General features: G+C 56.4%; 1 protein-coding gene across 9 annotated transcripts in view; it reads left to right on the plus strand.

Moving 5' to 3' along the window:
- Positions 1–27895, plus strand: part of ABLIM2 (actin binding LIM protein family member 2) — a 135684-nt gene that overhangs the window by 21844 nt on the left and 85945 nt on the right. For 7 of the 9 annotated variants that reach the window (XM_045075255.1, XM_013045829.2, XM_004772215.3 and 4 more), the window contains exons 1-3: positions 9340–9526; positions 14281–14424; positions 21525–21708. In XM_045075255.1, the coding sequence (XP_044931190.1) occupies positions 9406–9526; positions 14281–14424; positions 21525–21708 (449 nt within the window). In that variant the 5' untranslated portion in view covers positions 9340–9405. Of the gene's footprint in view, positions 1–69; positions 178–9339; positions 9527–14280; positions 14425–21524; positions 21709–27895 lie in introns of those variants that run through there. The other 2 variants (XM_045075250.1, XM_045075259.1) reach the window with 2 other exon arrangements.

Raw genomic sequence — 27895 nt, forward strand, 5'->3', positions numbered from 1 at the left:
AGGGGTGGGCCCTGCCCTTCCTGGGGCATGAGGGTGGCAGTCCCACGTGACCCTGTGGCCATCTGGAGTCGTGCTGACCACAGAGGCTGTCCCGCTGCCCAGCTGCCGCCCGCAGCCGCCACAGCCAGTCCTTGGTGTGGAGGCCTCGCTCCATGGGGATGCCGAGAGGAGAGACAGGTAAACCTCGCTGCCACCCTCATGGCTGAGACGGGCTGGCTTGTGGGGGAAGGCTTGCTTTTCCAACTGGAAGCCTGGAGTCCCACAGATAAGCTTTGGGGGTCTGACTTGAAGGGAGGCAGCCTGATCAAGCTCTGCCAGTTCCCAGTGTGGTGAGGGCCACTACACATGAGCGCCAACTGTTTGCCGGGTTTGGGGGTTTCTTACGGCAGCTTGATGACAACCCTGTGGGGTGACCTGTTTTACAGACGACTACGATCCCACATCACACAGTGGTGGGCTCTGGGGCCCTCAGACCCCACCGTCTGGGCCGGAGTCACTGGGCCCCCAGGCCGTCTGCACCCGCCTCCCCTTCCTTCTTTCCTCCTGTAAGGCGGTGCTTGTAGCTGGAGCAGATTCTGCTCTCCTTGGGGACATCTGGCGATGTCTGGAGGCAGTTTGGTTTGTCACAGCTTGGGGAAGGGTGGTCCCGACCCAGGACGGCCCCCGCAGCAAGACTTGTCCAACCCAGAATGTCAGGTGAGTTCCGGCTGGGCAACCCGCTTGAAGGGATGGCCATAAACCAGCGTTTCTGCTGGGGCTGACGGGAGGCGTCGGGCCCTCACCCACTTACATAGCAGTGATCTCCTCATCCCCTCAAACTCAGGACTCTGCCAGGGGGCCAACAGTCAGGGTGGTGGGAGGAGGAGTTGGAGGGGGCTGTGGAGGCACGTGGGGAAGGGGAAGCGAGTTCAGGGAGGGAGCCTGGACCCCGGGAGCAGAGGGAGGCCAGGGTGCACAGGAGAGCCTCTGAGACCTGGGGTGCTTGGGGGCTGCCAGGAAGCCAACCAGCGAGCTGCTGAAAGTCTCAGGCCTGCCCTCACTATGCCCTGGGCTGGACACTTCACCAGTCCTGGGGACCTGGGAGGCCCGCTCTGTAACCTGGGCTGGATTGTGGCACCTCTTCCCAGGGCACTGTGAGCTGGCATAGCAGACATCTGACCCTCGTTTCTGCAAAGCTGTGGCCATCCCCCCCATCCTCGCCGGCTGGCAAGACGCAGCCCTGTGCGGGGCTCTCCTCCCCAGCCTTGGAGCACAGGCCGACCTGGAGCAGGGCGCACTGGCCAGCCTGGGGGGCACACCAGCCGGCCTGGGGGGCGCACTGGAGTGTTCCGATGTTACCAGCAGTCCTGAGAGCTGTGGCACACGAGGATGATGTCTGTGTCCGCAGCAGGTTTCCGGGCTGGTGGCTGGGCAGCTCTCGGCCACGCACCCTATGTCCTTCCCACCGGGCGGTGGGTGGTGATGCCGACAGCAGAGGGGAAACAGGGATCATCAGAAGTAGCCCCAACCTCCTGCACCCAAAGCCGCTGTTCCTGCTACACAGATGAAGAAACAGCAGCAAAGGAAGTGTGATTGTGTTTATGTGAAATTACAGTAAAGCCGAAAACAGCTCGTGGTAGAACTCAGAAAGGAAGTGCTTTCTTAGCCTTGACACCAAGGATGCGAGCAGCAAAAGAAAACGCAAATAAATTGGATTTCATCAAAACGGAACATTCTTATGCTGCAAAGAATGGCACGAAGCAGACGGAAGCAGCCGGCAGAGGGGAAGACGGTGTTTGCCGATCTCTTACGTGGTATGGGACTCGCATCCAGAACACGTGAACAATCCTTAGGACTCTGTTCTGACGCTGAACGGAGATACGGCCACAGGACGTGGACTGAAGGCCTGAGCCCGCGATTCTCCCAAGGAGACAGGCAAGCAAGAACGAGCATCTCTGGTCCTCACTGCTGTGAATCGAGATGGTGCGTGGTGGCCACCACGCACCTGCCCCGTGGCAATGGTCAGAGAGACACGGATGCGGGGACTCCAGACCCTCGCCCGCCACAGCTGGTGGGATGCCACCTAGGGAAAGGTCTAGCAGGGCTTCAGATGCTGAAACACAGTCACCGTACGAATGGTCAACTCCCAGTTCACCCCGGGAGGCACCCCGGAGACACGGGCATCCATGTCCACACCAAGGGGGCTGCGTCCGAGTCATCAAAGCAGCTGATCCACAACAACCAGCAGGCGGAAACAGCCCCAGAGACCTCCGCTCGAGGAACGGAACACGGACGTGTCCACGTGGTGGAACATTAGGGTCACGGAGAGCCCGACTCTTGCTGTAACACAGGTGAGGCGCAGGAACATTCTGCATTCTTGCGAAGCCAGACACAGAAGCCGCCCGTTGTACAGGTCTGTGTGTGAAATGTCCTGAAGGAGCAGATCCCTGGAGACGGAAAGTAAATCATCGGTCACCAGGGCAGGGGCGGGGCAGTGGGGAGGGACAGCGATGGGCAGGGGGTTACTTCTGGGGACAACGAGCTTGTTCTACAATTGCTTCTGCTGCTCGACACATGGCCCCGCGAGGACAGATGACCTCGAGCAACAGGCTGGAGCCGTGCGGATCCACTGTCCACTGCCACGCAATTTTTTAGTGTGTGCCGTACGGTTCGGTAAATGTGTGCTCTCTTCCTTCTGATTTTCGTCACAGCACTTTTCTCTAGGTGACTTTTTGTGAGAAGCCAGCGTATCACACGTGGCACATATGGGACACGTGTTAACCCCTTTCCGTCCTCAGGAAGGCTCTGGTCCACAGGCGGCGAGTCGTGGTTAGGGTGATGGGGAGTCAGAAGTTATGCCTGCATTTTCGACTGCTTGATGCCTCTGATTCCTGTGGGGCTCCGGGGCCAACTTTACACCCCAAATCATACAACTGTGCCTCTAGCTAGGGGAATCATATGGTCTGTGGACGCTATCTCGATAAACGTTTCTGAGTGTACACTGGGCTGCTTCTGCCAAGCAGTGTGGCTTCTGCTCAAAAATTTAGGAAATTGTTCAGGAAGACACGAGGATGCGGCTCCCTGTAAAGATTGGGTCTTTCTGTTATGCCTTATTGTGGCTCCTGTCACGCCACATGTCCTAGGCCTGTGTCTGCCTGTGTAAATGCACACACATGATGTGTCATTCGTGGCACACCCTTGCCATCCAGCATGGCCACTGAGCTGATCCGTGGTTAATCTCAGGGTTGAAGATTAGCCAGGACTTGCAATTCTCCTTCGACTTCTCTGTGCTGTTTGGGTTTGTGGTGATGGATGGTATTATATCTCTCCCCCCCGAAAGCAGCTACTTTTGTTGTTGAAACCTAAGGAACGGTTGACTGGAGGGAGCGGGGTCTGGGCTCCCACGCGGCGCTGGGTGGCCCCCAGGGCCACGCCTCTGGGCCTGACGGACGGAGTGGGGGGGGACATCGCCACCCACAGGCTGCATTACCGGGTGTCAATGAACCCCAGTCCGTCCACGTTCAGAGGACAGATGGGACCCTCAGACATCGGACTGTGCGCGGGAGTCCAGTCTGTACTAGCCAAATGCCCCGGGGACCTGGGGTTCGCGGATGGAGTGGGAGCGTGGTGTGCGTGTTGAACTGACGTCTTCCTGCACATCTCGGCTTTCCCTGGCATCCAGCCGACCCTCTGGATGCCCAGTTTTAATTAGACACTCCGACATACTTCTCTCTGCCACCAGCCTTCTGTGGACCCGCGCGTGGGAGGATGGTACCGAGGGGACAGATCGTGTGGTGGGGGAAGGCCTGGGGACACAAACCGGCCCCCACCAGTTACAGGCTGCGTGATCTCACCACACTACTGAATGTCTCTGGGACTCAGGCTCCTTCTCTGTGCTGTGGGGTGGTCGTGGCTCTTGTTGTGGCCTGGAGCCAATGTGTCTGCCCATCTCAGATGGAGGGCATCATCACGTCCAGCCTGACCGTGCCTGAGTCGTACGGCCTGCATTGGCTTGAATACAGAGGAAGGGGGAACAGGGCCTGTGTTCTTCACTCTGTGATGGTCGTCAGTGGAAACCGCCAAGGGCAGCACCTGGCACTCAGCCCGGGCCCGGGGACTGAAAGACAATGTTGTCACGCATGTTATCATCACCACACATGATGTACCACGCATGGCTTCGGGCCGTCAGATGTGAGTCCCGTTCCCATTGGATTTGAGGAATATTTACTGCGTATCTGCAGGGTAGTGGGCCCTGACCTGACAGGGTCACTCACTGCTGCTGTGGGGGCTGCACTGGCCAGTAGTGGTGTGATAAGAGGAACAAGAGACTGACCTGAGGGCCTCGAGCCCCCAGCCCTGCGCCTGGCCCGGCCAGACTTTGTAAGTGCCCTGGGCGGGCGCCACCCCCCTCTGCCCTTGGCCATATCCCCGGGGCAAGTATGGGGAGAGAATGGGCCCAGATGTCCACTGCGCCTGGACCTTCCGGACACCACCCATGAGATCCTCGGGTGCCTCTCTGGTCAGGAAGTGCCGTTCTTCCGGCCGCGAGGTGACACCCTCAGGGATGTGGGTGGGCAGGCCGCCTGGACCAGCTACTGGAGGCATGACATGTCCTGGGACTTGCCAGAAGCTCGAACTGGAGTGTGCCGAGCCCGGGGGCCAGCATGAGTTTCCAGCTCCCTGCCACGCACTGACAGCCCACCATGAGCTGGCCCTGCCCCGTCACCATCCCCAGAAAGCCCTGCGTGGGGTCACATCACTGTCCCCCCTGCAGATGGAAAAAGGCCTGAAGGAGGGACGCCAGCACACGCCAGGCCTGGCTTCCAGCACTTTCCACCAGCTCGTCTCGTGGGGTCACGGTAACAAAGTACTGAGTGCAGACCGGGTCTTCCACAGGGGACCTCTGCTCACCTCCTGGAGGCCATGAGCCCAAGATCAAGGTGTTGCAGGGTGGTTCCTTTGGTGGCCGTGAGGGAGGCTCTGCCCTTGGCCCGCAGACAGTGGGCCTCTCCCTGAATCCGTAGAGGGTCCCCCGTGCGTCTGTGTGTGTCCTAACGTCCCCTGTGTGTAAGGACAGACGTGAGGACCAAATCAGGTTGTAGTCTGAAGTGCTAGAACTGGGGGCTGACCTGTGACTCTGGGGGGACACAGTTCAGCTGTCACAGAGGGGCTCTTTCCGTGGCCTCCCAGGCCCCCCTTTTGATGGCTCGCACACTCCGTGTGGAGGAAGGGAGACTCGGCCGGCTGGGCGGGTTTTCCCTTTTAGGCCTCTCCCCATCAAGCTCAAGGGTCTTCCCCGCCTGCATGGGGCTCCCTGATGGCCTGGGAGTGGCTGAGATCGTCTGTGTCAGAATGCACTGCTGTCTCAGGGCCCAGGGACCCGACAGCTAGCCCGTGGGGCCCCGGGGTCTGTGCTCGGTCCGCTGGCATCCAGAGGCCAAGCCATTATCACCCAGGCGGAAACCAATCTCGGCCTCCCCAGGTCTAGTGGGGTGTGGCTCTGTGAAGCCCCCCAACTTCCCCCCCATCAGTCCTGGGGGAGCAGGGGACCCACGTGAGGTAGGGTGACCCAGGGCTCACACCCACACTGAGGCCCCTTGCAGGCCAATTGCGCTGGGACGGCAAGCATGACCCAGGTGCTCTGAGGTGACCCAGGTCCTTTGTTCCCCCAGCCCCACGCTGACGTTTAGGGGATCCTGGAGAATAGACAGGAGCCTCTAGTGGGGTCTCCACCTGAGGAGGTCAGAGGGTCACCGGCCGTTTGGGAGAGGTGACATGAATTGGTAGTTGGCAGTTGGTAGCCTAGGGGGACATGGGGCCAGCACGCGGGGCTCCCTGTGAGCGTGCTGTGGGTCCAGAGGAGGCCCTGGACGTGGGCCCTGAAGCTCAGTTTTCCCAGGTGGAGGGGAACGGGGGGCAGCACTCCTGGCAGAGGCAATGCTGGGAGCCAGGGCCAGAGCTGTAGGCCATCAGCGGCAACTCTGGGAAAGAGCCTGGGGCAGGGAGTGGTGGGAGGTAAGTCAGGGAACCAGCTGGGCACTGAGCTTGGAGGCATGGGGGGCCCTCTGGGGGCTGAGCTGGGTTCTGGTAGCTTGGGGAGCCACAGAACATGCTTGAGCAGGGCAGGGACCTGAGCAAATGGTGCCTGTGCTCCAGGCCACCTCCCTGATCCTGCCCTTGTGCCAGCTGGGAGAGCTCGTCCTGGGGGCCCCATTGTCCTAGCCGCCCCCTTGCAGTGAGCTCGCTGGGCTCAAGGGGACACTTTCCCAGTGGGTCCAAATGGAGATCTACTCAAACACCTGGGACTTTGGAACCAGGGCAGGAGAACAGACCTGGGGTTGAATCTTGACTCTGCCTCTCCTGGCTGTGTGGCTTTGGGCTGATTAGCGTGCCTCTCTGAGCTTGGTTTCTAGCTCCTGCCGAATGGATACAAGAGTATCTAACATAAGGGGTTCGTGAAGACTCCAGGCAAGGTCAGGCCAGACTCGGGGCATTTCCTTTCCTGGATCCAAGCAGCCAGCACCTCCTCTGGGACTTAGGTTGTGGAGGGAGTGACTTTCCTGTCTCTGGGAAGGTCCCAGTGAGCCTCAGGCAGGTTGTGTGCAGAAGTGGGGGGGACACCATGTCCGGACTTGGGGAGGGGATCCTGGGGTCAGAAATTCAGAAAGACATGGCAGGAATGTTTTCTGGTCCTATCCATGCTTTCTCTGGTTTCATCTGGGAAGACCTAGAGGCTGGGGTGATCAGAGAGCTGGGGACAACAGGAGCCTCTGGAGAACAGATCCCTGTGCCCCCTGTGTGTGGTCACTCGGTGTTTGGGGTGGTTGGGCTTTCTCTCTGCATGGCCGCTGGGCTCCAAGAACAAGCATCCTTAAAGGCAGGGCAGTTTATGGCATTCTGGTCTAGGTTGGAAGCCACCCGGTGTTGCCCCCCTCACGTTATTGGCCAAGGCAGTTCCAGGGTCCACCTGTGTTCCCGGGGAGGGGTTTCGGTCCCCGCCGCTGAGCGGGAGGCATGTTAAAGCCACAGTGGAGGAGAGCCTGGGGGATGGACGCTTGCCTCCAGGGGCTGCTTGGAAGCCAGCTGGGGAGGGATGAGCGTGCCACAATCTCTAGAAGGAGTGCCGGTCTCATCGCCAGAGGCTGAGGCAAGCTGTGTGCAGGGGGAGACGGCACATGCTCAGTGCGATACGTGTTGATTCGTCCCATTTCTGGAGCACCTGCCAGGTGCTAGGCGCTGGGCTGGGTGCTGGGCCTCCAAGGGCAAGCCGGGCAGGTGTGGCGCCTATACCCCTTCAGAGGAGAGGACGTCAGAAAGATGTTCAGTGCAGGGAGGTGAACAGGAGAGGAGGGCAGCTCACCCACCCAGAGATGTTCACTGCTGTGCCCTGGGCCGGCCCTGAGCAGGGCTCGGAGAACCCCTGGTGCGTCGGCCTCCCCAGACGTCCTGGTCCGGGGCTGATGGAGAAGCCGCGAGATGCAGGCAGGAGTTGGTCAGTTTGGGAATATGAAGCATTTTCACATAATCAGTTCTGTCTGCAAACGTGTGCTCGAGCCTATGTCCACTGCTTAGAACTCTGGCTGAGCAGAGCGGATCGCGGACAGCTGACCGCAGTCTCGCCCTGGGGCAGGTCAGGGGCTCGGATGAGCCCACTCAGCTCCACAGGAGAAACCAAAGACCATATCCATGGGGAAGCAGAAGAGGGCCAGGTCATTTCCGGGGTGGGGCGGGGGGACAGCTTCACATGGATGTGGCATCCCGGTAGGGTCCCTGCAGTTTGATGGTGTAACTGTGGAAGCAGGTGTGGGGTGGGTGCTGGGAGTTCAGGCATCCGTGGCAACGGGCTTCCATCAGGGGGGCTTTCTGTCCCCCAGGGAGCAGGGACTCCTCTGCTTTGCCTGGACCCTGTGCCAGCCCCAGGCTCAGCAGGGAGTGGGAGCCCATGGACATCCTGGATGAATGACGTACATGAATAGGCAAAGGGTCTTTTCTCTGGCTGAGGGGGAGCTTGCTTGCTGGGCCCAGGTTGCCGACGGCCACGGCCATGGCCGGGATGGCTGCTCCAGAGAACAGTTCCCGCTTCGTGATTATAATTAGCAGTTGGCTCATAAGTAGGTTAGGGAAGGGAGTGCTCTTGTGTGAGTTGGTGTGATTTTTCCAACACGCAGCCCAGGGGAGGGCTGCGGGACAGAGTGGGGACCCATTCCCGACCTGAGACACAGCCTGCAGAAGAACAAGCCCTGAGGGCAGGCAGACACTCCGAGCTCAGGCATGGGTGGGCCCTCCACTCCACACTGGGAAAACCAGCCCAAAGAAACACCCATGCTGGAGGACACGCACCAGACACAAGGATGCTTCTGGCCACGTGGTGTGAGAGCCGTCCCCTCCTGATCCCTGACTTTAGAGGGGCTTCCAGGCCAGGGAAGGCAGCCACAGACCAAGAGACAAGGGCTACCCAGCATGGTCATACTGTGGTGGAGATGAGCATGAGGATGGGTACTCACTGAAGACCTAGAATGCACCTTCCCACCTCATGTCACCTCCTCCCAGAAGTCCTCTCCGATTGCACACAGGTTCATCTCCCTGCTGGGCTTCTGTCTGTGGCTCTCTGCTCATTGTCTCTTCAGAAGTGAAGGCCTGGGGGAGGGCGGGAGCTATGTGCCTAGGACCCACTCTGGGCGTACTGGAGTCTCAGGACCATATGGCCTATTCAGTATTAGAGCAGCGCCGTCTGGAGCCCCAGCCAGTGGTTTGCGTGATGCACTCAGAAGAGTGAGGAGTGCAGCAAAGCCGTCACGGCTGATGGTGTGTGGGGACCAGTCAGACCCCAAGCACACAGGGCCCCCTCAGGCAGTCCTGCGTTTCATGACCTGCAGACCAAACTCTGGACGAAGAGATGTGCAGGAATGGGGATGCTGGGCCTCATCGGGCTCACTGGCTTGGGCTCCAGCATGGCCTGGACCTTTGGAGTTGGAAATGTCCCTGAAGGTCACCAACGACATGTGCCTTGCGGTCTGGGAAGCGAGAGATGTGTTGCTGGAATGAGAGAGGCGTCTCTAAATCTGAGGGTCGTCCCGTATAAAATGGGGGTGACAGACCCTTCCTGCAGATAGGGGGCTGGGGCTGGGCCTGTTTGGTTCCTATGGAATCCGGGCACCTATTAGGTCCCCAGGTACTCCCCCTCAGGCACGTGTCGGGTGGGTGAACCACGGAGTCAGCAGACAGTAACAGCAAGAACAGCTTTGTTGTTTGAGTTCCTGGAGTTGAGCGCCCTTTGGCTGAGCGCCTTGCACTTCTGACTTCACAATGAAGTGCTTTGACTCGTGGTGGTCTCCAGGGGCTCAGGGCACCGGGAAGGCTCAGGCCAGATGCTCCAAGGCCGGAGGAGGCCAGGGCCACAGCGGCATCTGCCCTGGGGAGGATCTCATGGGAGAAGGGAGACCACTCCGGGCATGCATTCCAAGGGCATCATCATGGCGTGGGTCTCCAGCTTTGATGACAGGAACAGACATGGGGCATCCCGCTGTGGCGTCTAGAGCGACGTCAGGTTGGTGAACAAAGTGGGAAGTGGCCCCACTCAGGGCTGAGCTGAGAGAGGGAAGAGGAGAATGGGAGGCTTTGGTGGGTGAAGAGGCCAGAGGAGTGTTCCCAGCTCATCAGGGTAAAAAGCCCACTTGCCCAGTGTCCAGGAGCCCCGCCTGCCAGCCACATGGGCGAGGGAGCGGAGCTTGGTACCGATGTTAGCCGGCGTGCTGGTGGGGGTCAGCCACCGACCCTGATCCCCAAGCCAAGGGCCGGCGAGGCCTGGCTCTGCTCTGGGTCGGGCACGCTCACGGTGTCAGCGCTGGACACTGCTGGGTGAAGCGCTGGGTGCAGACGCCGAAGTTAGGAGCCCCACCTGCTGTAGGTCACTAATGGCACTATCTGTGGCCCCATCACTGTCACTGCCTCCTGCATCCCCACACATGACAGGTGCTCAGCTGGGTCACGGGCTCCGCACGTGTTGTCGGGTCCGATCCGTGTGAGGGTCCCACATTTAGGAATACTTGTCCCTGTTTCCTGGAGGAGGAAAAAGGCTCCAGAGGGCATGTGATCTGCCCAAGGTGAGGGAGGGGCGTTGCTGGGATCAGGACAGCTGTCCCCCTCCCCGTTGCCTACCCTGCCGCATCACGAGATAGCCAAAGCATGGAGGCAAATCTAGGACGATCTCCTGACAGGTGGCCGTGTAAGCAAAGGCACACCCCGTGCCCCTGGTGGACTCCTGGTCTCCTTCCTGACAGCTCCCTCCCCTCCCCATCCCCAAGGGTAGGGGGCCCCTGAGATTGGAGGGCCTGGACAACCAGGCCAGCAGCGGTGGTTGATGTCACCTGTCAGGCATTGCACCGGGTGCTTTTTCTCCTTTAATGGAGGCTCACAAAATGCCTCATGAGACCAGGCAGCAGCTCATCGATGTGAAACCTGAGGCTTCTTGGGGTTTGGTCCAAGGTCACACAGCTGCCCCCGGATGTGGATGCAAGCCCACACCCGGCCCTGCTGGCTCCCATCCCAGGCCCAGCAGCACGCGGCTCTTATCTCCTGGGGAGAGAGCAGGGTCACAGCCTGGAGGGCCACTAGGGTGTCATGGGGACCGTGGGACCAGTCTCCGGTCAGGTTGATGATCCCGGGAATAATTCCCGTTCCCTGCAAGGCTCCCCAGGACCAGGGTTTCCTTATCACGCAGCGATCAAATAGTCTCAGTCCCGTGCTATCAGTTCTTACCACCTGAGTTTACGTGCTGGGTTATTATCCCAGCTGGGGACCCATGAAGCTAGAGGTTGGAGCCCATCTTGCAACCATAGCCAAATGAGCCTGTGCCTTTGGCGGTGTGTGGTAGCTCTCTCTCCGCTTCACTTTCTTTTAACATTTTTCCCAGACTTTCGTCCTTAGAGTGCTTTTCAGTCCACAGTGACGGTTGAACCTGCTGTGGGTTCCCACAAGGGTGGGATGACATCACCGTGTCCCACCCCAGTGGCTTCTCTACCCTAAACACCCCCACACCCCGTCTGCGCGCCCCTCCCTCCCCCCAAGCCCTGGCAACCACTGATTGTTTTTCCCATTTCCGTGGTTCTGCCTTTTCCAGTATGTCCTGTAGATGGGCTCACACAGCCCACGGCCTCTGCAGACTGGCTCGTTTCCCTCAGTAATATGCATCTGGCTGTCCCCCGTGTCATTTGGTGGCTTGATATCTGGTTTCTTGATTATGCTCCTTTTTTATGTAAGACCCACACACCAGACACCAGGGCGGGCCAGAACAGCCCATCCCTGTCTTGGGGCCCCCTGGAGAGAACCCTGGGTGTTGCCCCCTGCAGGTCCTGGGCCTCCTCTCCGGGCCTCAGCTCCCTCCGCAGCAGGGGCAACAGCTCTCCGCAGAGACACACCCCATCCGAGTCCACATATGGGAATTTCTTTCAACTGGGCCTCTGCAGAGGTTCGAGGAATGAGTCACCTTGGGAAGTTAGATGCTCCCGCCACACATGTACAGGATGCCCAGATGGGACTCCTTGGGGCAGAATGGTACCTGCCACCCATCCCCACAGCGCAGTGTCTGCCTCCCACCACCAGAGGGCAGCACCACAGCTCTCACGCCCAGACACCCTGGGAGGCTTTTAGGATGCCCCAGGTGGGCAAGAGTTGGATCCCCCCAACAAAGCCTATCTTAAAGCAGCTCCCCCAACCTAGACCAGATCGACCTCGAGTTACCAGGAAACTGGTAGTGTCAGGCTGTGTGTCTTTGTGAATGACAATAGCTATTGTGTATTGAGCCCATCTTCCTGGCAAATACGACCCTCCCCCGCCCTCAGGGCAGGTGATGTGAGCAGAGGGCAGACGCATGGATGGACAGACGCAAGGAAGGCTGGACATTCCAGGTGACACCACGCAGCAGGGGAAGCTGGGCTGCACTTGAGCCATCTGCCCCTGCAGCCAGTGCTCCCCCGGGGCTCAGAGTGACCCCCAGGGTGGCTGGGTGACCTTCGGCTCGTATTGGACTTGAGCCAGATTCTAGTAGTATAAAAACTTGTTTGTCTGCTCGTGGACAGATGATAGGCTATTGTTCTCTGTCTGCCGGACAGATGAGAAGATAACAATGTGGAGGATCCATGTCCCACCCCCACGCCCCACCCCCCACAATCTCCACGGAGCCTAGGAGGTGGATGGGGTGACTTGGAGCCTGGCAGGCCCCGGGCAGTTCACAGGTTCTAAACCTGGATTCCAGTGGCTCATTCTGCCGGGGAGTTGTAAATTCAAGCCCAAGGAAATGCCACCTTCCACCAATTTTGTTAAGTAATAGATAAGGCCATTTCTGCACCTTTTCTACAGGAAAAAGAAGCGAAAGGCAAGCCTGTGGTTGGCATTTAAGCTAGAATGGAGAATATCACTGAAGCCATAGGAGGGCAGACGAAGCCCCCTCCCCCTCCCCCTTCCCCAGCTTTGCACCCTCCAGTGTGACTCTTCTGGAAACCAGAGACAGGCATTGATTCTGGGTCTGGAGAGCCCAGGGAGACGCCGAATTACTTTTCATGCAGCTCACCTCTTTTCTTGCACCTACTTCTTGTCTCCAGACAGCAGGCACTCTGCTGCCCTTGGGGTGTTCACAGCCTCCTCCTTGGACAGCTCGCTATCCCCAGCGTGACCCAGCCCCTCCCCTTTGTGCCGCCTGCTCTCCAACTCTGCACCCCGGGCAGGGACCACAGCCGAGAGGAGCCCAGCTCTAGCAGATCGGGGGCTGCTGGGATGCAGGATGCTGGGCGTGGGGGACAGGTGGGATATCGGGTAGACAAGTGTCCTCCTCGGACAGGGATGAGGAGAACTTGAGGTCTGCTGCTTGCTCAAAGCTAGCGTTAGATCGTTGTGTAAATGGGTACGCATGTGCAAATAGCTTAACCTTCCAACCGTGGCCGGTGCTTCCTTGGTCAGCCCACACCCCCGCACCCACCTGGGGTTTCCACTACAGCCAGGTGCACAGCTCACCTGCACCTGCAGACCTCCTGCCTCGGGTGCCCTCACTCCTTCCTGCCACCTGCCAACCCTGATACACACCTGCAGCCTGTCCTTGTCTCGGCCTCATGCAGGGCCCCCAGAACAAAAGGTGGGTGGTGTTAGAAGATGGGGAGATGAGTAAAGACACCCACCCACGAGAAAAGCCAAGTGGTCTACTCAGTGCTGGCTGGAGCCAGGGGTCGGCCACCCGCACTTGGCAGAGACCCAGAGACAGGCGGTGTGTGTGTGTGGAGGGTGAGTTCCCAGAGGAGGAAAGAGGGCTCTCAGGGGAGCCTGATGAGGGCTGGGGGCCTGGATAGGCTGGAAGGGGGCATCCCATGTGGCTGGTGAAGGGAGCACCAGGTTTGACTTTCTCGGGTTGGTCCAAGGATCCATCCTGTTTAGGTCCCTGCATGCGCCGTGCTCTTTACCCAGCAAACCGCCGTGCTGGCCTCCAAGTCCAGCATCCAGCCAGCTTCTCCTTGTGCTTCAAACAACTCTGCCGGTCCCCTGGGCCTCCCCTCACCGCAGCTCTGCCACATGGTGCATCTCCACTGCCCAGCTGGAGCTCCTCAAGGGGGCACACCTGCTCTGGGTCACAGGGTCCTGTAGGTACTTTGGGAGGATATGGCTGAGGAGCATGTGGACGCCCCCAAGAGCCCCACGGCCGGGCCCTTTAACCATCCACCCTGACCTGGTCCTCAGTGGGTCTCCAGCGCTTCCATAAGCATCCCAGGCCATAGCTGGCTTTGAGGAGGACAGCAGCAAAATTGCAGTCAGTGGCCCCAGGACGCAGAGGGAATCTGAAGGAAGCTCAAAGGAGGACTGTGGCTATTGCACTCACAGAAGAGAGGGCGCCGGGTCTCTTGGCTGCAGGAGGGCTGCCAAGCTCACATTGGGGGCTTTGCTTCTGAGGGCCTGCCAGCTGGGGTCCTACCAGGTCAAGGCGGCAAGAGACTAGGCTGCCCATTGGGAGGGGGTGTGACCTCCCCGCCACTGCATGTGTGCTGACCTGGACAGGGGCAGATGGCCCATCAGGTGGGGCTGCCACCTGATAGAGGCGCCCCCCCCACACACACACACACTGGGGGTTGACCAGATGGCCTCTCACATTATCCAGTTCCCTTTGGTCCCCTGGGAAAGAAGACGCGTCTATCTTCTGACCCCCTGTGGGGCTTGAACTGGGGGGTGCCCCCCTCCATGGCCTCACGCTCCTGCTGCTTTGCTCCCCTATGCCTGATGTGTGTCCCACCGTTAACGTGGTTCCTTGTTCCTTCCGTGCAGTGTCGGAGCCGCAGGCCGCTCACAGCCCCCTGGAGAAGCCGCCGAGCACCTCGATCTTGTGTAACACCTGCGGGAATGTGTGCAAGGGGGAGGTGCTGCGGGTGCAGAACAAGTATTTCCACATCGAGTGCTTCGTGTGCAAAGGTGAGCTTCTCGGGACTCTGCTCTTTTTCCTTGCTGGGGGCGGGGTCAGGGAAAGATCTGGAAGCTTCCAGAGAGGGCTTCGCAGAGGAGGTGGTGTTTGGGATCTAACTTGGAGTAAGGAGGACTCCGGTGATCGGAGGGTTCCAGGCCAGTCCAGGTGGCAGGGGCAGATGGGTGTGACCACAGAGTGCTGTTGCAGGGAGGGGCGACACTAGGGGCCCAGCCTCCTCCTTCCTGTGCCAGCGGCCCTAGGAGCAATGTGCAACAGCTAGCTGAGGGGGCAGCTGGGGCCTGGAGATGGGAGAGCCTGTCCCCGACTAGATGCCAGGCCTGGGTGTGGCCCCAGCTGAGTCCCTTGGAGACTTCTGTGGAGCCATCTCCTGGGTGTGGGGGTGCGAGGCCACGGGTGAGCCCCCTGCCCCAGAGAAGCTCTGCCCCATCGCCACCCCATGGCTTCAGGCCCTCTGCGAAGACTGCGTGTTGAGTCCTATTGTTTGGAAAGAAAACTTGAGAACCACTGGCCGGGCTCTTCTGCTATGAGGGGGGGCACCCCAGAAATGGCCCTGAAGTCCCCTGCCATTGGAGAGGGGCAGTGCCATGGGAGACATGGGGGTCTGTGAGGGCCACTGACCCAGAGGAGAACTGAGTGTCCCCGGTGCCCCCCAGCCAGGAACCTCTGGGGTGGCACGACCTCTGGAGGAGAATGGGAGTGCCCTGGGACCCTCAGTCTGAGGGCGACCCTGCCCCTGCCCTTCAGAGGGGCGCACCTGGAGGTGCCTGTTTTCTGGGAAAGGATGGAGCAGCTCCAGGTGAGGGTGTGAGACTAGCAATCACTTAGTGTCCTTAAGTGTCCCACTTAATGTCCTTATTGTCCAAAACAATGCCTTTGCCCTTGAGGCTGCCCCCCCACCGTGCTCTGTGCCCCTCTACCCTGATCAGTGCCCCACACCCCCCATGGCCAGTGCCCTACACACACCTCCGCCGTTGTGGTCAGTGCCCCACCCCCACCATGGCCAGTGCCCTTCCTCCCATCCTGGTCATTGAGATCCCCCCCATGTTCAGTGCTCCATCCTCTGCCATGGTCAGTGCCCTCTCCCTGCCTGAAGCATCTCTCCCTTTTCATCAGAGCTTCCCAGACTATTATGGGATTTGTCTGGTTTAATTTTCTCTACTCTCCACAAGACAAATTTGCTGTGTCTGGAAAGCAAAATCCATTAAAATGCTCTTTTTAAAAGGTTATTTTAAAAGGCACAGGGGAAGCAGCCACCGTGTTTAAAAGGATTGTCTGTAAGCGCAGACCTTAGGAATGCAAGAGAAGGCATGAGACTCCAGAATCGAGTCCTGGTTTGACCCACAAGGTTTGAGGGGAGGTGGGGACTGCCCCAGGAGCCCTCCCCTCCTCCCGCAGCGTCATCTGGGCCAGATCACTTTGTCCTCCAACCTTTAGCTCCTGAGCAGATGCGGGAATAGCTGGGCCCCCTCCCTCATGGTAGGTGGCGGGCGGGACCAGCAGCTCCTGGACTGGCCCCGTGACAGCGGCTGCCCCGCCCCGTGGTTCCTGTGGTAGTGGCTTTGGTGGCAGGACCTGTGGGCATGCAGGCCCCATTCCAAGGCAGGTTGTACAACCTCACCCCATGCCTGCCAGCTGTGCCCATGGCCTTGGGGATCAGAGCTACCCCCGATTCACTGGCTGAGGAATGACGTTTCTAGATTACCTGCTAGCTGGGAAAAGCCATGTTTGTTGAAGCATGACAATCCCACAGTCTCGGACTGGTCTTTTATCCAGGTTTTCATGAAAATGCAAAGCCTAGGAATCACTGAGGCTACTTTTGGATGAATCAAAATGAATACCCAACTCACAGTGTCTTAAGCAACATGGATATTGATTATCTTAACCTGAAGTCTGGAAGTGGCCCCTTTAACCCCTGAGAGTTGGTGAATTTAACAGCTCAACAAGGTCCTTAAAGACCAGATTCTTTTTCTGCTTCCCCACCCTCACCATCCCCTCTCCCTCTCCCCCATCCTGTGCATGGCAGCAGTGCCTCTCCTCATGGTCTCAGAGTGACTGCTGTAGCTCCAAGCATCACATCCTCCCAGGGTAGCATCCAACAGGAGAAGGGGTTGGAGGAGGGGGATGTGCACAGGCAAAGGGCTCTCTCCTCACATGATTCTCCCTTTGACCAGGGAGAACCCTTTCCCCAAGGTTCCCCAAAGTCTTCAAATAGGATTCATTGGTTAGAACTGGGGCCCGGGCCCACCCACATCGGCACAGAGGACCAGAAAGGAGGGCGGCAACTCCCCGAGACCAGTCCCGTCTGTCCCCAGGTGGGCATGTTGCCGGGTAAACATGTTTAGCACAGCTTCTCACCAGAGGCCCCAGTGTAATGGGTTCTTGCCACCTTGGCACTTACTGGGTGGGCCCAGGTTACCTGGGAAAATCCATGAAATGGTTGTGTAATTATACTCTCCTTCATGGTTGCTCCAGCCTTGGGCTTTGATGCCTGGAGGTCTGGGTACAAATCTCACCCCTGTCACCGCTGCTCATGTGGGTCTTAGACACGTTTCCTAACCTTGGGATTCATGTAGCAATGATCTCTTGGGCACCTACTGTATGCACGCCGTGTTCTGGGTGCTTGAGAGGCATTCATGAGCAAAACGGCTATGTTTGTCCTTGTGGAGATCATGTCCTAGTGCGGGGGACAGACCATAAAACACTGGATAGGATAGATACATTCTGTTTAGGTGCCCTACAAGGAACGTGGAAGAGGGGCTCAGGAAAGGCAGGCATGGGAATGAGGGAGGAGTTGCTATTTTCAACTGGGTAATCAGGGTGGGTCTCACGGAGGAGGTAAACTGAGTGAAGACTTGAGGGATATTTGGGAAGAGCCTTGCAGACAGAAGGAGCATCCTGATGGACGCAGAATGAGCAATGGGGAGGGGGGTTCTTGTGAGACCCCGGGCTCTGACACCCGGGGACAATGGACAGAGGAGGGCTCTGGTCCACCTTTGTTTCCAGAGATCACTTTGGGGGTGCCGTGTGGACACGCAGTAGGCGTGCAGGGAAGGACCTGGGGGCCAGAGCCCATCATGTCCACCCTGCAAGGACGTGTGATTTTGGCTGGAAGTGGAAATCCAGTCAGCTCTATTCTCAGGCTACAAAACAGAATAGAAATGTGCCAAACATGTTGCAAAACTACCTGCATTTTCTCCCTTTGGGGCCTTCCCAGGGTATTTATGAGAAACCAGCCAAGGGCTTCCAAAACAGAAGGAAAGCTTCAGATACATGGGCGCCGTCCGCCTGCCCAGGGCACATTCCTTCCACACAGTCAGACCCACGCAGGGTGCTCAAGGATCCTTGGATCACGTGGCAGGATGAGACTGGCAACAGGGGACTGTTGGTACAGATGGAGGGTCCCGGGGGGCAGGGATCGGGCAAGCCCTGGCTGGCCGTGGCCATGAGCCCCGGGGTTGGCTCATTCTGATCAGGCCATGGGGGCCACCTCCAGCTGCTCCCTCTTCTATCCCCCAGCACAGAGAGATGTAGGGGATAGTGAGTCACATCCCTCCGGGGCCACCCAAGGGGATCCCTGTCAGGTTCAGTGTGCAGCCTCCCCCGTCCTCTCCTCTGTGAGTCTCTCTACCTGGACGTCATGTCATAGCCCTACTTCTGTGCCCACGATCACATCCTGACAGGGCTTCAACATCAAGTTGCTCACACCCAGGCTGCTGGACTCTGAACCCAGTGTACCAGGGTGTGCCAGCATGTGTAATGCAGCAGCAACAACTCTTTGGGGGTTCCTGATCATTTTCTGGGGCTAAGTCCCCAAAAGGAGGTTGATGGTCAGAGGGTAGGAGTGGTTTCCGTGTTCTTTAGAGTCAGCGCCAGTGTTCCAGAAAGTGTCTCCCCACCGCTGCCCGCGCTCCTGAGCATTTCTAGTAAATGACCACAGGGAAGTGGGGGGGACCGACACTCGGGGTTATCCACAGCTGCTCTGCACCCCTGTATCAATGATGGCTAATTCGACAGGGAAGATAGAATGTCATGACTGCCCCGATGACAATTTTTTAGATTACTAATGAATCTGGAGTTTCGATTTTGAGCGGGCAGAGGTCGGGGTTTTGACTATGACCTGACGAGCTTGGGGCAGCTGCAGGCTGACCAGGAACGGGGGTGACCAGCAGGGACAGGCGAGCCGGGAAAGCGTCTGTATCGACTCTCCCTGGGTCTGCAATGCTGACTCACGGGGTCTCAGCAGGCCACTACGTGCCTGGGCACATTTTCATCCAGGGTACGCCAGCATATGCTTGCAAAGATCAGGAAGACAGCTAGACACCAAAGTCTGGGTACCCTTGGGCCCTCCTGGTGCTCCATGGCTATCTTTTCACAGAAAAAGATGCCTAGCAGTGCCCCAGTGGGCTGTTCTTCCCGAGTCGGGGTACCCCTGCTGGGCATGCACTGTGATACAAGACAACACCAAAGGTTTACACTCTCCTGCTGGTGTGGGGAGTTCAGGTCTGGCCACGGCCTCGGCCTCCAGGGATGAGCAACGTGGGTGCATCCACAGCCTTGATTGGGCCCTACGTAACTCGGGGCTCAGAGGATGCTTTTCTGTGCAGCTATCTTTACTTTGGAAGTGGGCTGGGTTCCAAAGGAAGCTGCAGAGGCCCAGAGAGGTTCAGGAGCTTGCCCGGGGTGCACAGCCAAGTGCACAGGTGATGCTGGGATCCAGAGCCAGGCCACTCCAGCCTCTGGGCTTTCAGTTGTCTGCAGGGCTAACATCTCCTCTGAGCACTGCTCCGGTGTCCAGAACAGGGAGAAGCACGTGCCGCCCCGTTGCCCTGGCAAGGGGACAGGGGGACCCCGGAGAGGCCCCCTGCCTCCCCTAGTGTGGGGGATGAGCCAAGCTGAGGGTGCACCCCTCTCTGCAGGGACGCCTGGGCCCCCAGGTGGCAGGTGAAAGGGCAGGGAGTAGTGAGGCATGAGCTGAGGGGGGCCCCTGCTGACCAGGCCGAGCAGACCGGGCCCCGGGGGACCCCGACTCCCTGGAGCTTCCATCTCCAGACTCCAACCTTCCACCGCTGCGCTTCTGAAACCTGCCCTGCCTGAGAAGGCGCCTGGGCTGGGGCTGGGGCTGCCGGGCTGCCCTCACCTCCCAGCCTCCCGGCCCTAAGCCAGGGAGTGGTTGCCTGGTCCAGGCTCCCTTGACCGGACACTGGGAGCTCCCCTCAGTCACTCCCGCCCTTTGTGCTGATGCATGAAAGCTTTCCTTTGTGACTCAGCTGACCTGCCAACATGTATAACGTCTGTGTTATTTTGATAGCTTTCTGCTAATCTTTGGGGAAAAAAATAACCCAATCCAGATAACTTATTAAATGTTTAGAGCCTTGTGACCACAAGAAATTCCTAATAAACGAATGTCCACATTGACTCTGGAATATTTTGTTGTAGAGAGCACAATGTGGCACTTCCACTCTTCTTATTAGTTTTTTTTTTTTTTATTAGTTTCAGGGGTAGGGGTCAGCGATTCATCAGTCTAATATCACACCCAGTGCTCATTACGCCAAGTGCCCTCTTTACTGCCCATCCCCCACCCCCCTTCCCCTCCAGCAGCCCTCAGTTTGTTTCCTAGTGATTAAGAGTCTCCTAGGGTTTGTCTTCCTCTCTGATTTTGCCTTGTTCTATTTATCCCTCTCTTCCCCTATGATCCTGTTTTGCTTCTTAAGTTCCACCTATGACAATTGTCTTTCTCTGATTGACTTATTTTATTTAGCTTAATACCCTCTACTTGCATCCATGTCGTTGCAAATGGCAAGATTTCATCCTTTCGCTGGCGCATAATATTCCATTTTATATATACACCACATCTTCTTCATCCATTCCTCTGTCGATGGCCATCTAGGCTCTTTCCACAGTTTGGCGACTGTGGACACTGCTGCTATGAGCGTCGGGGGCCTTATGTCCATGCACCGTGCTTTTAGGGAAGTTGAGCAGATGTGGGTTTCCAGGCAGAAATGGGATAAGGTGAAGTTTCTGCTTTTACCAAGAGCTGGCTGGGGGTTTTGCAAGGAGGTGTTGGTGGTCTTGCTTTGGCATCTACCCTTCACTCGATGTGCCCCAAAGGATGACATGAGTTAAATGTCAAGATGCCGATCCTTAGAATTCACCAGAAATAGCATCCTTTGCAATCAGCTGATGTGTCGATGAAGCATTTTCAGTGTTGATTCAAAAACATGGTGAAGGAAGAAGGAAGGGAGACAGGAAGGAAAGACATGGTTTTCAGGATGCTGCCTGGGGGCTGGGACCCACGAGGACCCCGGAGACTGACCCGGCTGGCAGGGCCGGGGTGCAGGGTGTCCTCCTCGCTTCTGGTGAGGAGGGGCTGGGCCAGCTGGGGTGGGTAGAGGCGGCTCCCTCTGAAACCATGTGTGTCTCCCACGTGCCCCTGGGCTGGAGGGTGTGTGGGGGAGGTGGATGCATAGGTGTCCCACACTCAGACTGGCAGGCTGTCCAGAGAAAGTCGCCCCTTTCCCCACCTGGCGAAGTGCCCAGAAAGGATTCGTATTCCTGTATTCACTGTCTCCCTCCTTCCTGTGGGAGGTCTGGCCTTGTCTGCACTGTGGGAGACAGACATTAGGACACTGAAATAGGCCAGAGTCGGGGAGGGGGCAACAGGATTTTTCTGCCGCCAGGGGGCAACCATGGGATGCACCTGTCCTCCACCACACGGGATTGGGATCTTCCCATCCAGAACAGAGCATCTTCCTGCTTCATTGTATTTACTGCTGGGAACAGCTCCACTGAAGTCACGGAGGGGCTTGCGGGCATCCACACATCATCCCTGCTGGGCTCACAGGTGCTGGCCTCTTTGCAGAGCCTCCTTCTTGTCCCAGATCGGTGCTGCTTTTCTGGAAGCTTCCCCAAGAAAGTCCACTCAGCACCAGGCTGGGGGGCCAGAGCCACGGTCTGTTCCTGGAACCCAGCCCCCTAGGGGTGCGACGAGTCACCCCCGATTTGCCCTGGGGCCCGTATCAAGGGGGAGATGTGTGTGGCGGGACCTGGTGGACCGTCAGCAGCCCACCAACGCGGTGTCTCCCCCCAGCATGCGGCTGTGACCTGGCCGAGGGTGGCTTCTTCGTGCGGCAGGGAGAGTACATCTGCACGCGGGACTACCAGCGTCTGTACGGGACCCGCTGCTTCAGCTGCGACCAGTTCATCGAGGGCGAGGTGGTGTCAGCCCTGGGCAAGACCTACCACCCCGACTGCTTCGTGTGCGCCACGTGCCGGTGAGTCGGGACCGCTGGGCTGCTGGCGCCACTCCTCCTCCCCTCTCCCTCCTGCCTCCTCCCCCTCCTCCCTCCTTCCTTCCCTCCTGTTCCCCTCTCCCTCCTCCCTCTGTCCTCCTCTCTCCCTCCTCCTCCCTCCCTCCCTTTCCCCTCCTCCCTCCTCCCCTCCTCCTCCTCCCCTCCCCTCCTCCTTCCCTCCTTCCCTCCCTCCCCTTCCCCTTTCCCTCCCCCCCTCCTCCTCCTCCCCCCCCCCTCCCTCCTCCCTCCCTCCTCCTTCTCCCCTCCTTTTTCCCTCCCCCCCCCTTTCCCCCTCCCTCCCTCCCTCCTCCTCCCCCCTCCCCTCCTCCCCTCCCTCCTCCTCCCTCCCCCTCCCTTCCCTCCTCCCCCCCCTCCCTCCCTTCCCCTCCTCCCTTCTCCTCCTCCCCCTCCCCTCCCTCTCCTCCTCCTCTCCCTCCTCCCCCCTCCCTCCCTCCTCCCCTCCCCTCCCTTTCCCTCCTCCTCCTCCTCCCCCCCCCCCCCTCTGTCCTCCTCCCCTCCTCCCCTCCTTCCCTCCTCCCTCCCCCCCTTTCTTTCCCTCTCCCCTCCTCCTCCCTCCCCCCCCCTCCCTCTGTCCTCCTCCCCTCCTCCTCCTCTCCCTCCTCCCTCCCTCCCCCTCCTCCCTCCTCCTCCTCCTCCTCCTGCCTCCTCTCTCCTCTCTCTCCCTCCATTTTCCCTCCTCCCTCCCTCCCTCCCTCCCCTCTCTTCCCTCCCTTCTTCTCCCTCTGTTCTTCTGCCTCCTCTCTCCCTTCTCCTCCCCCTCCCCCCACCATCCTCCTGCCTCCTCCCTTTTCACTCCATCTTCCTCTTTCCCTCCTTCCATCCCCCCTCCCTCCTGCTGGGCCACAGCTGGGAGGGGAGGCAGGGCACAAGGGGTGGCAGGTGGGCACAGGATGGCTATACACCAAGACATACCTTTGTCCAACCCCAGAACATGCAGGCCTCCACCCTTTGCCTGAAGGGAAGGACCAGGCCCTCCTTCCTGGGGGTGGTGGTGGTGGTGGCACAGAGGCAGGTTCAGAGGCTGCCAACATGGGGCCTCCTTGGGCTTCTGGGGAGGAGCTCCCTCCTCACTCTCCTTGGCCTCCTTGCTGAGCTCCTCTCCTCCCAGCATCCTCCATGTGTTTCTTCTCTCACATGGGTGCCTGTGAGGTCCACACTTCACCCCATCCTTGTCCACCCACCACAACCCCTCAGCTGCTCCCAGGTCCTTGATCTGTGGGTGGCCCCTCACCCACCCACTGGGTGCATGGCCCCTAAGCATGGGTATCTTACAGATTTAGGGAAGGGTCCCTCTCTTTTTAGAATCTTCCCAGCCACCACCCCCATGCAGGTCTTAAAGTGTGCCTACTTGGGGTCTTGCCACGACCTCTGCCCTGGGGTCCCTACCTCCCCTCTCTCTGTCTCTCCTCCCTGCTGCCCCCTAGAATCCATGAGAAAGGCCCAAAGCAGGGAGGAGGTGGAGGGTTGCTGCAGTTAGAAAGAGCCTGACCCCCCCAGCAGGGCCTCAGCCAGCTCCCTGCTTCACCCTGCACCTCTGGGGACTTAGGAGAGAGCCCAGAAGCAGCTTTCCCATGTGAGCAAACCTCCTGTACCCCACGCCCTGCCTAGACACACTGCTTCCAGGAAGAAGTTCTATGTTGAAGATGCAAAGAGTAAAAAGAACCCCAAGTTTATCTTCTGCTCTTGTTTTCTCAGGCTCACCACACCCAGTTTCAAGGGGGACTTTTTGAGTGTTGTTGCCAAAGCTCTTGTTTGTGGTTAGGGCTTGTGTGCTGGATAGAAGTGAATGTTTTCATCAGAGGGATGCAGAGAGGAGGGAACAATAACAGGGAATATTTATAACGAGAGCCACTGTGCTGTTGCAGCGTGTGTGGGTCTGAGTTCCCACAAGGACAATCCAATGTTTGATTGCTATGCACACAGCTTAGAGACAAGGGGACATAATCAGAATAAGTTTGAAAGATCACCTCTGGATAATCTTCCATTTTAAAAATAACAACAGAAAGCTCTGTCACACTGGAGTAACTGGGCCAGACTTACACCCTCTGTACACAATTGCAATACTCTACATGAATTAATTGCTTGGGGACATTGGGGTACAGTCTGCATGGGAAAAAGAACAGGACCACAAAGGCAACGGACCCTGCAACCACCCAGCTTTTTGTCTGGTGACAGTTCCTGGAGTGACACTACCAGGATAGGAGACTGGGTCAGGAGGCAGTGATAAGGGCAGCAGGGGCTGTGTGCCAGGGGGAGGGAGCCACACAGAGCAAGTGCAGAGAGCAATGTAGGGGCACCTTTGAGACATCACTGAACAAAAAGCCATGTAGGCATAGAGGACATTTCACAAGGTGGACAAAGAATGGCCAGATTGCTGTAAGTTGAATGGTTCCCAGGGCTGGGAGACATTCAAGATGTGACCCAGGTATGCAGTGGGGATGCTAAGTTGTGCATTATTAGTAGGAGTAAAATAGCCCAAGAGCAAAGGCTACAAGCACCTACTGAAACGAAGGACAGAATAAACCCCCAAAGGTTTGTACTGATCTGCAAACGGGCTAACTGCCTTCCACCACTCTTCATAGGAAAATGGGAAATCCAGCCCTGAGCAACAGAGCATTGGCAGCACCCAGTGTCCACTCAGGTGTTACTAGCAATAGAAGCTGGGCATTGAGACCCAAAGCCAGAATCAAAAACCTAATAGCTGTGGGATCCAGAAATGAGAGGGATGTGAAACCAGCAGATGGTGGCTTTGAAACAGCATTGAAAATATGCTTAGGTATTTAAAGGAGAATGTGAATGTAAGAGAAGTCATATGGAAGGAATAAAAAGAAGCCAAGTGGAAATTTTGAAAATGAGAAAGGCAATTTCTGAGATGACAGATCCCTTCAAAGGAATTAGCAATAAACTAGGTATTGAGGAGGAAAGGCTTGGTGAACCTGAAGACATAAGAATAGAAACTATACAGACTAAAGCAAAGAGACAGAAAAGACTGGAACACATGAAGAAAGATTCAGGGATCTGTGTATAAAGAATCTTTCTGCCTGTCTGGGCTGAGAGGGGGAAACCCTGAAGGTGGGGGAAGACCAAATAATTGAAGAGATAATGGTTGAAAATTTTCCAATCTTGAAAACTATAAGCCCATTCATGGATCCAGGAATCTTGATAAACCCCAAGCAGAAAAAAAAAATGACAGAAACATACTAAGTCCATCATAACCAAATTTTTGGAAAATAATAAGAAGAAATCTAACACAGAACAAGAGAAAAGACCCACATGATATACAGTGGAATGAAAGAATGACTGCAGACTTTTTATCTAAACTATGCACCCCCAGGAGACAATGGAATATCATCTTTAAAGAGTTATAAGGAAAAAAAAACAAACAATTTCCATACCATGGAAAAGAAAGAAAGAAAGAGAGAGAAAGAAAGAGAGAGAGAGAGAGAAAGGAATTAAGGAAGGAAGGGGAAAAAAGAAAGACTTTCAATAAATGAAGGCAAGACCACTAAAGAGTATGTGGTTGCTTTGTTAGGGTGATGAAAAAGTCCTCAAACTGATCATAGGGACACATGCGTGAGTCTGAATACACTAGAAACCATTGAATCACACACACTGAATGGTATGAACGTTATGTACAGGCATATTGAACTTTGCAGATACTGCATTTTTTACCAGCTGAAGGTTCATGGCTACCCTGCATCAAGTAGGTGTGTCAGTGCCATTTTCTGACAGTATTTGCTCACTTCATGTCACTGTGTCACCTCTTGGTAACTCACAAAATGCGAAACTTTTGTATGATTATATTTTTCATGCTGGTCTGTGATCAGTGATTACGACGCTAAAAGTTCAGATGATGGCTAGCTTATTTTTTCACAATAAAGTACTTTTTATTAAGGTATGTACTTTGGTTTTTAGACTTATTGCTATTTCACCTTTAATAGACTACAGTGTAAACATCACTTTTCTCTGCACTGGGAAATAAGAAGATACATTTGACTTGCTTTATTGCAATATTTGCTTTGTTGCAGTGGTCTGGAACTGAAACTGAAGTATCTCCAAGATGTATGTTATTAAAATAACATGAATAAATGTGTCTGCCCTGTAAAAAAAAGATGAAGGCAAAATAAAGACTTCTGTAGACACACAAAAGCTAAGACAACTTGTTGCCAGCACACCTAAGTGACAGTAAAATTAGAAGAAGAAAAATGATGTTGAAAAGATGTTGGTAAAGTATGGAAGCAAGCCATAAAATGGTAGATAAAATATGTCTGATGAGGGACTGACACCCAAAATATATAAAGAATTTCTGTAAGTCATCAATAAGAAGATAAACAAAAACCTTATTAAAAATGGGCAGAAGAGTTTAACAGACACTCCACAGAAGAATCAATGCAAATAACCATAAGCACACACAACAGAATAGATTAAAATGGTGGAACACCATCATCTAGCCACCAGAATGGCTAAAGCTAAAAAGGTAGGCGTTGATGAAGATATGAAGCTGAAGGAATGCTCATCTATTGCCAGGGTGACTGCAAAGTGGTACAATCTGTCTGGAAATCAGTTTGGCAGTTTGTTATAAACAGAGAGTTTACCTGTGACCCAGTGATTCCACTCCTAGGTATGTACCTAAGAGAAGTGGAAGCACATGTCCTTGGACAGACTTGTCACCAAATCTTCTTATCAGTTTTATTTGTAACATCCCCAAACTGGAAAGAACCCAGATGCCTTTCAGCAATGAATGGAATCATGTTGTCCCTCATCTGGCCAGTGGAGCACCACTCCACAGTGACAAGGGACAAGCTACAGATGTACACAGCCATGGGAGTGAATGTCAGGGGCAGGGCGCTGAACCAGACATTGAAGCCTATGTACTGTGTGATTCCATGTGCCTGCAGTTGCAATTCCAGGAAAGACATTTCCAATCCACAGCGGCAGAATGCCCATATCATGGTCTCCTGAGGCCATGGGTGGGGGTGGGGGTGACTATAGAGTCACAGGGGACTTTTTGCAGTGGACAGAATGTCCCATATCATGACCGTGGTGTTGATCACAGGAATGGGTGCATTTGTCAAAGTGTATTTCAATAAAGTTGAACTAATAAAATAATAGCTATCATTTATTCAGCCCCACCTGGTCCCAGGCAGTATGCTAGAGCTTTCAATGCAGTTTGTCCAATGGATGGATGGATGGATGGATAGATGGAAGGGAAATGGACAGATGGATAGATGGATATGGAAGGATGGCTGGATGGCTGGCTGGCTGGATGGATGGCTGGATGGCTGGATGGCTGGATGGAAGAGTGGATGGATGGATGGCTGGATGGAAGAGTGGATGGATGGATGATACATGGATGCGTGGATGGAAGGAGAGATGGATGAAGGGAGGGTGGGAGGATTGGATAACAACCCCATGAGATAGGTATTTTAAGTCCCACTTTACAGGTGAGAAGCAGGACCCATACAGGGTAAGTAACTTACTCTTAGAGCACATGCTCATTCTAGCCCAACACCCAATATAGAGAAGTGGAAGCACATGTCCTTGGACAGACTTGTCACCAAATCTTCTTATCAGTTTTATTTGTAACATCCCCAAACTGGAAAGAACCCAGATGCCTTTCAGCAATGAATGGAATCATGTTGTCCCTCATGATTCCACCCAGCCAGCAGCACACTACCCAGCCAGCAGCAGCACTCTAGGACAGAGCAGCAGGGCACAATGTTGACGGCAGGTGACACAGCTGCCAAGGCTTTGGGCCCTGAGGAGCCAGGTCTACGGGATCGTCTCCCAAGCCTGGGGAGGGGGATTCAGCTCATCCTGTACGTGTCGTGGGTCCGCAAGAGCAGGAACTGGCCCCTGGGGCCCCAGAACACACCTGCTGGATGAACACCAGCCATGCAAGGCGAGGGCTAGGGCAGGCTCTGTTGCAGGGAGGGACACTGCCGGCTTGGGACTGGCCTGGGGCTGGTGTGACCGGGAAGGCTGCATGGGGAGGCCAGGCAGGAGAGGGCTCTGAGTCAGGCCCCCTAGAGGCCTTTAGTCATTCACTCACTCACTCATTCACCCATTAGCAGGTACCTACTGAGCATCCAGATGCTCCACGGGATTGTCCAGCCCTGAGAAGGCAGAGGGCAGACCCGAAGGTTTA

Source organism: Mustela putorius, unplaced genomic scaffold (assembly GCF_011764305.1).
Source record: "Mustela putorius furo isolate JIRA1106 unplaced genomic scaffold, ASM1176430v1.1 tig00000083_pilon_pilon_pilon, whole genome shotgun sequence".
Taxonomy (NCBI): domain Eukaryota; kingdom Metazoa; phylum Chordata; class Mammalia; order Carnivora; family Mustelidae; genus Mustela; species Mustela putorius.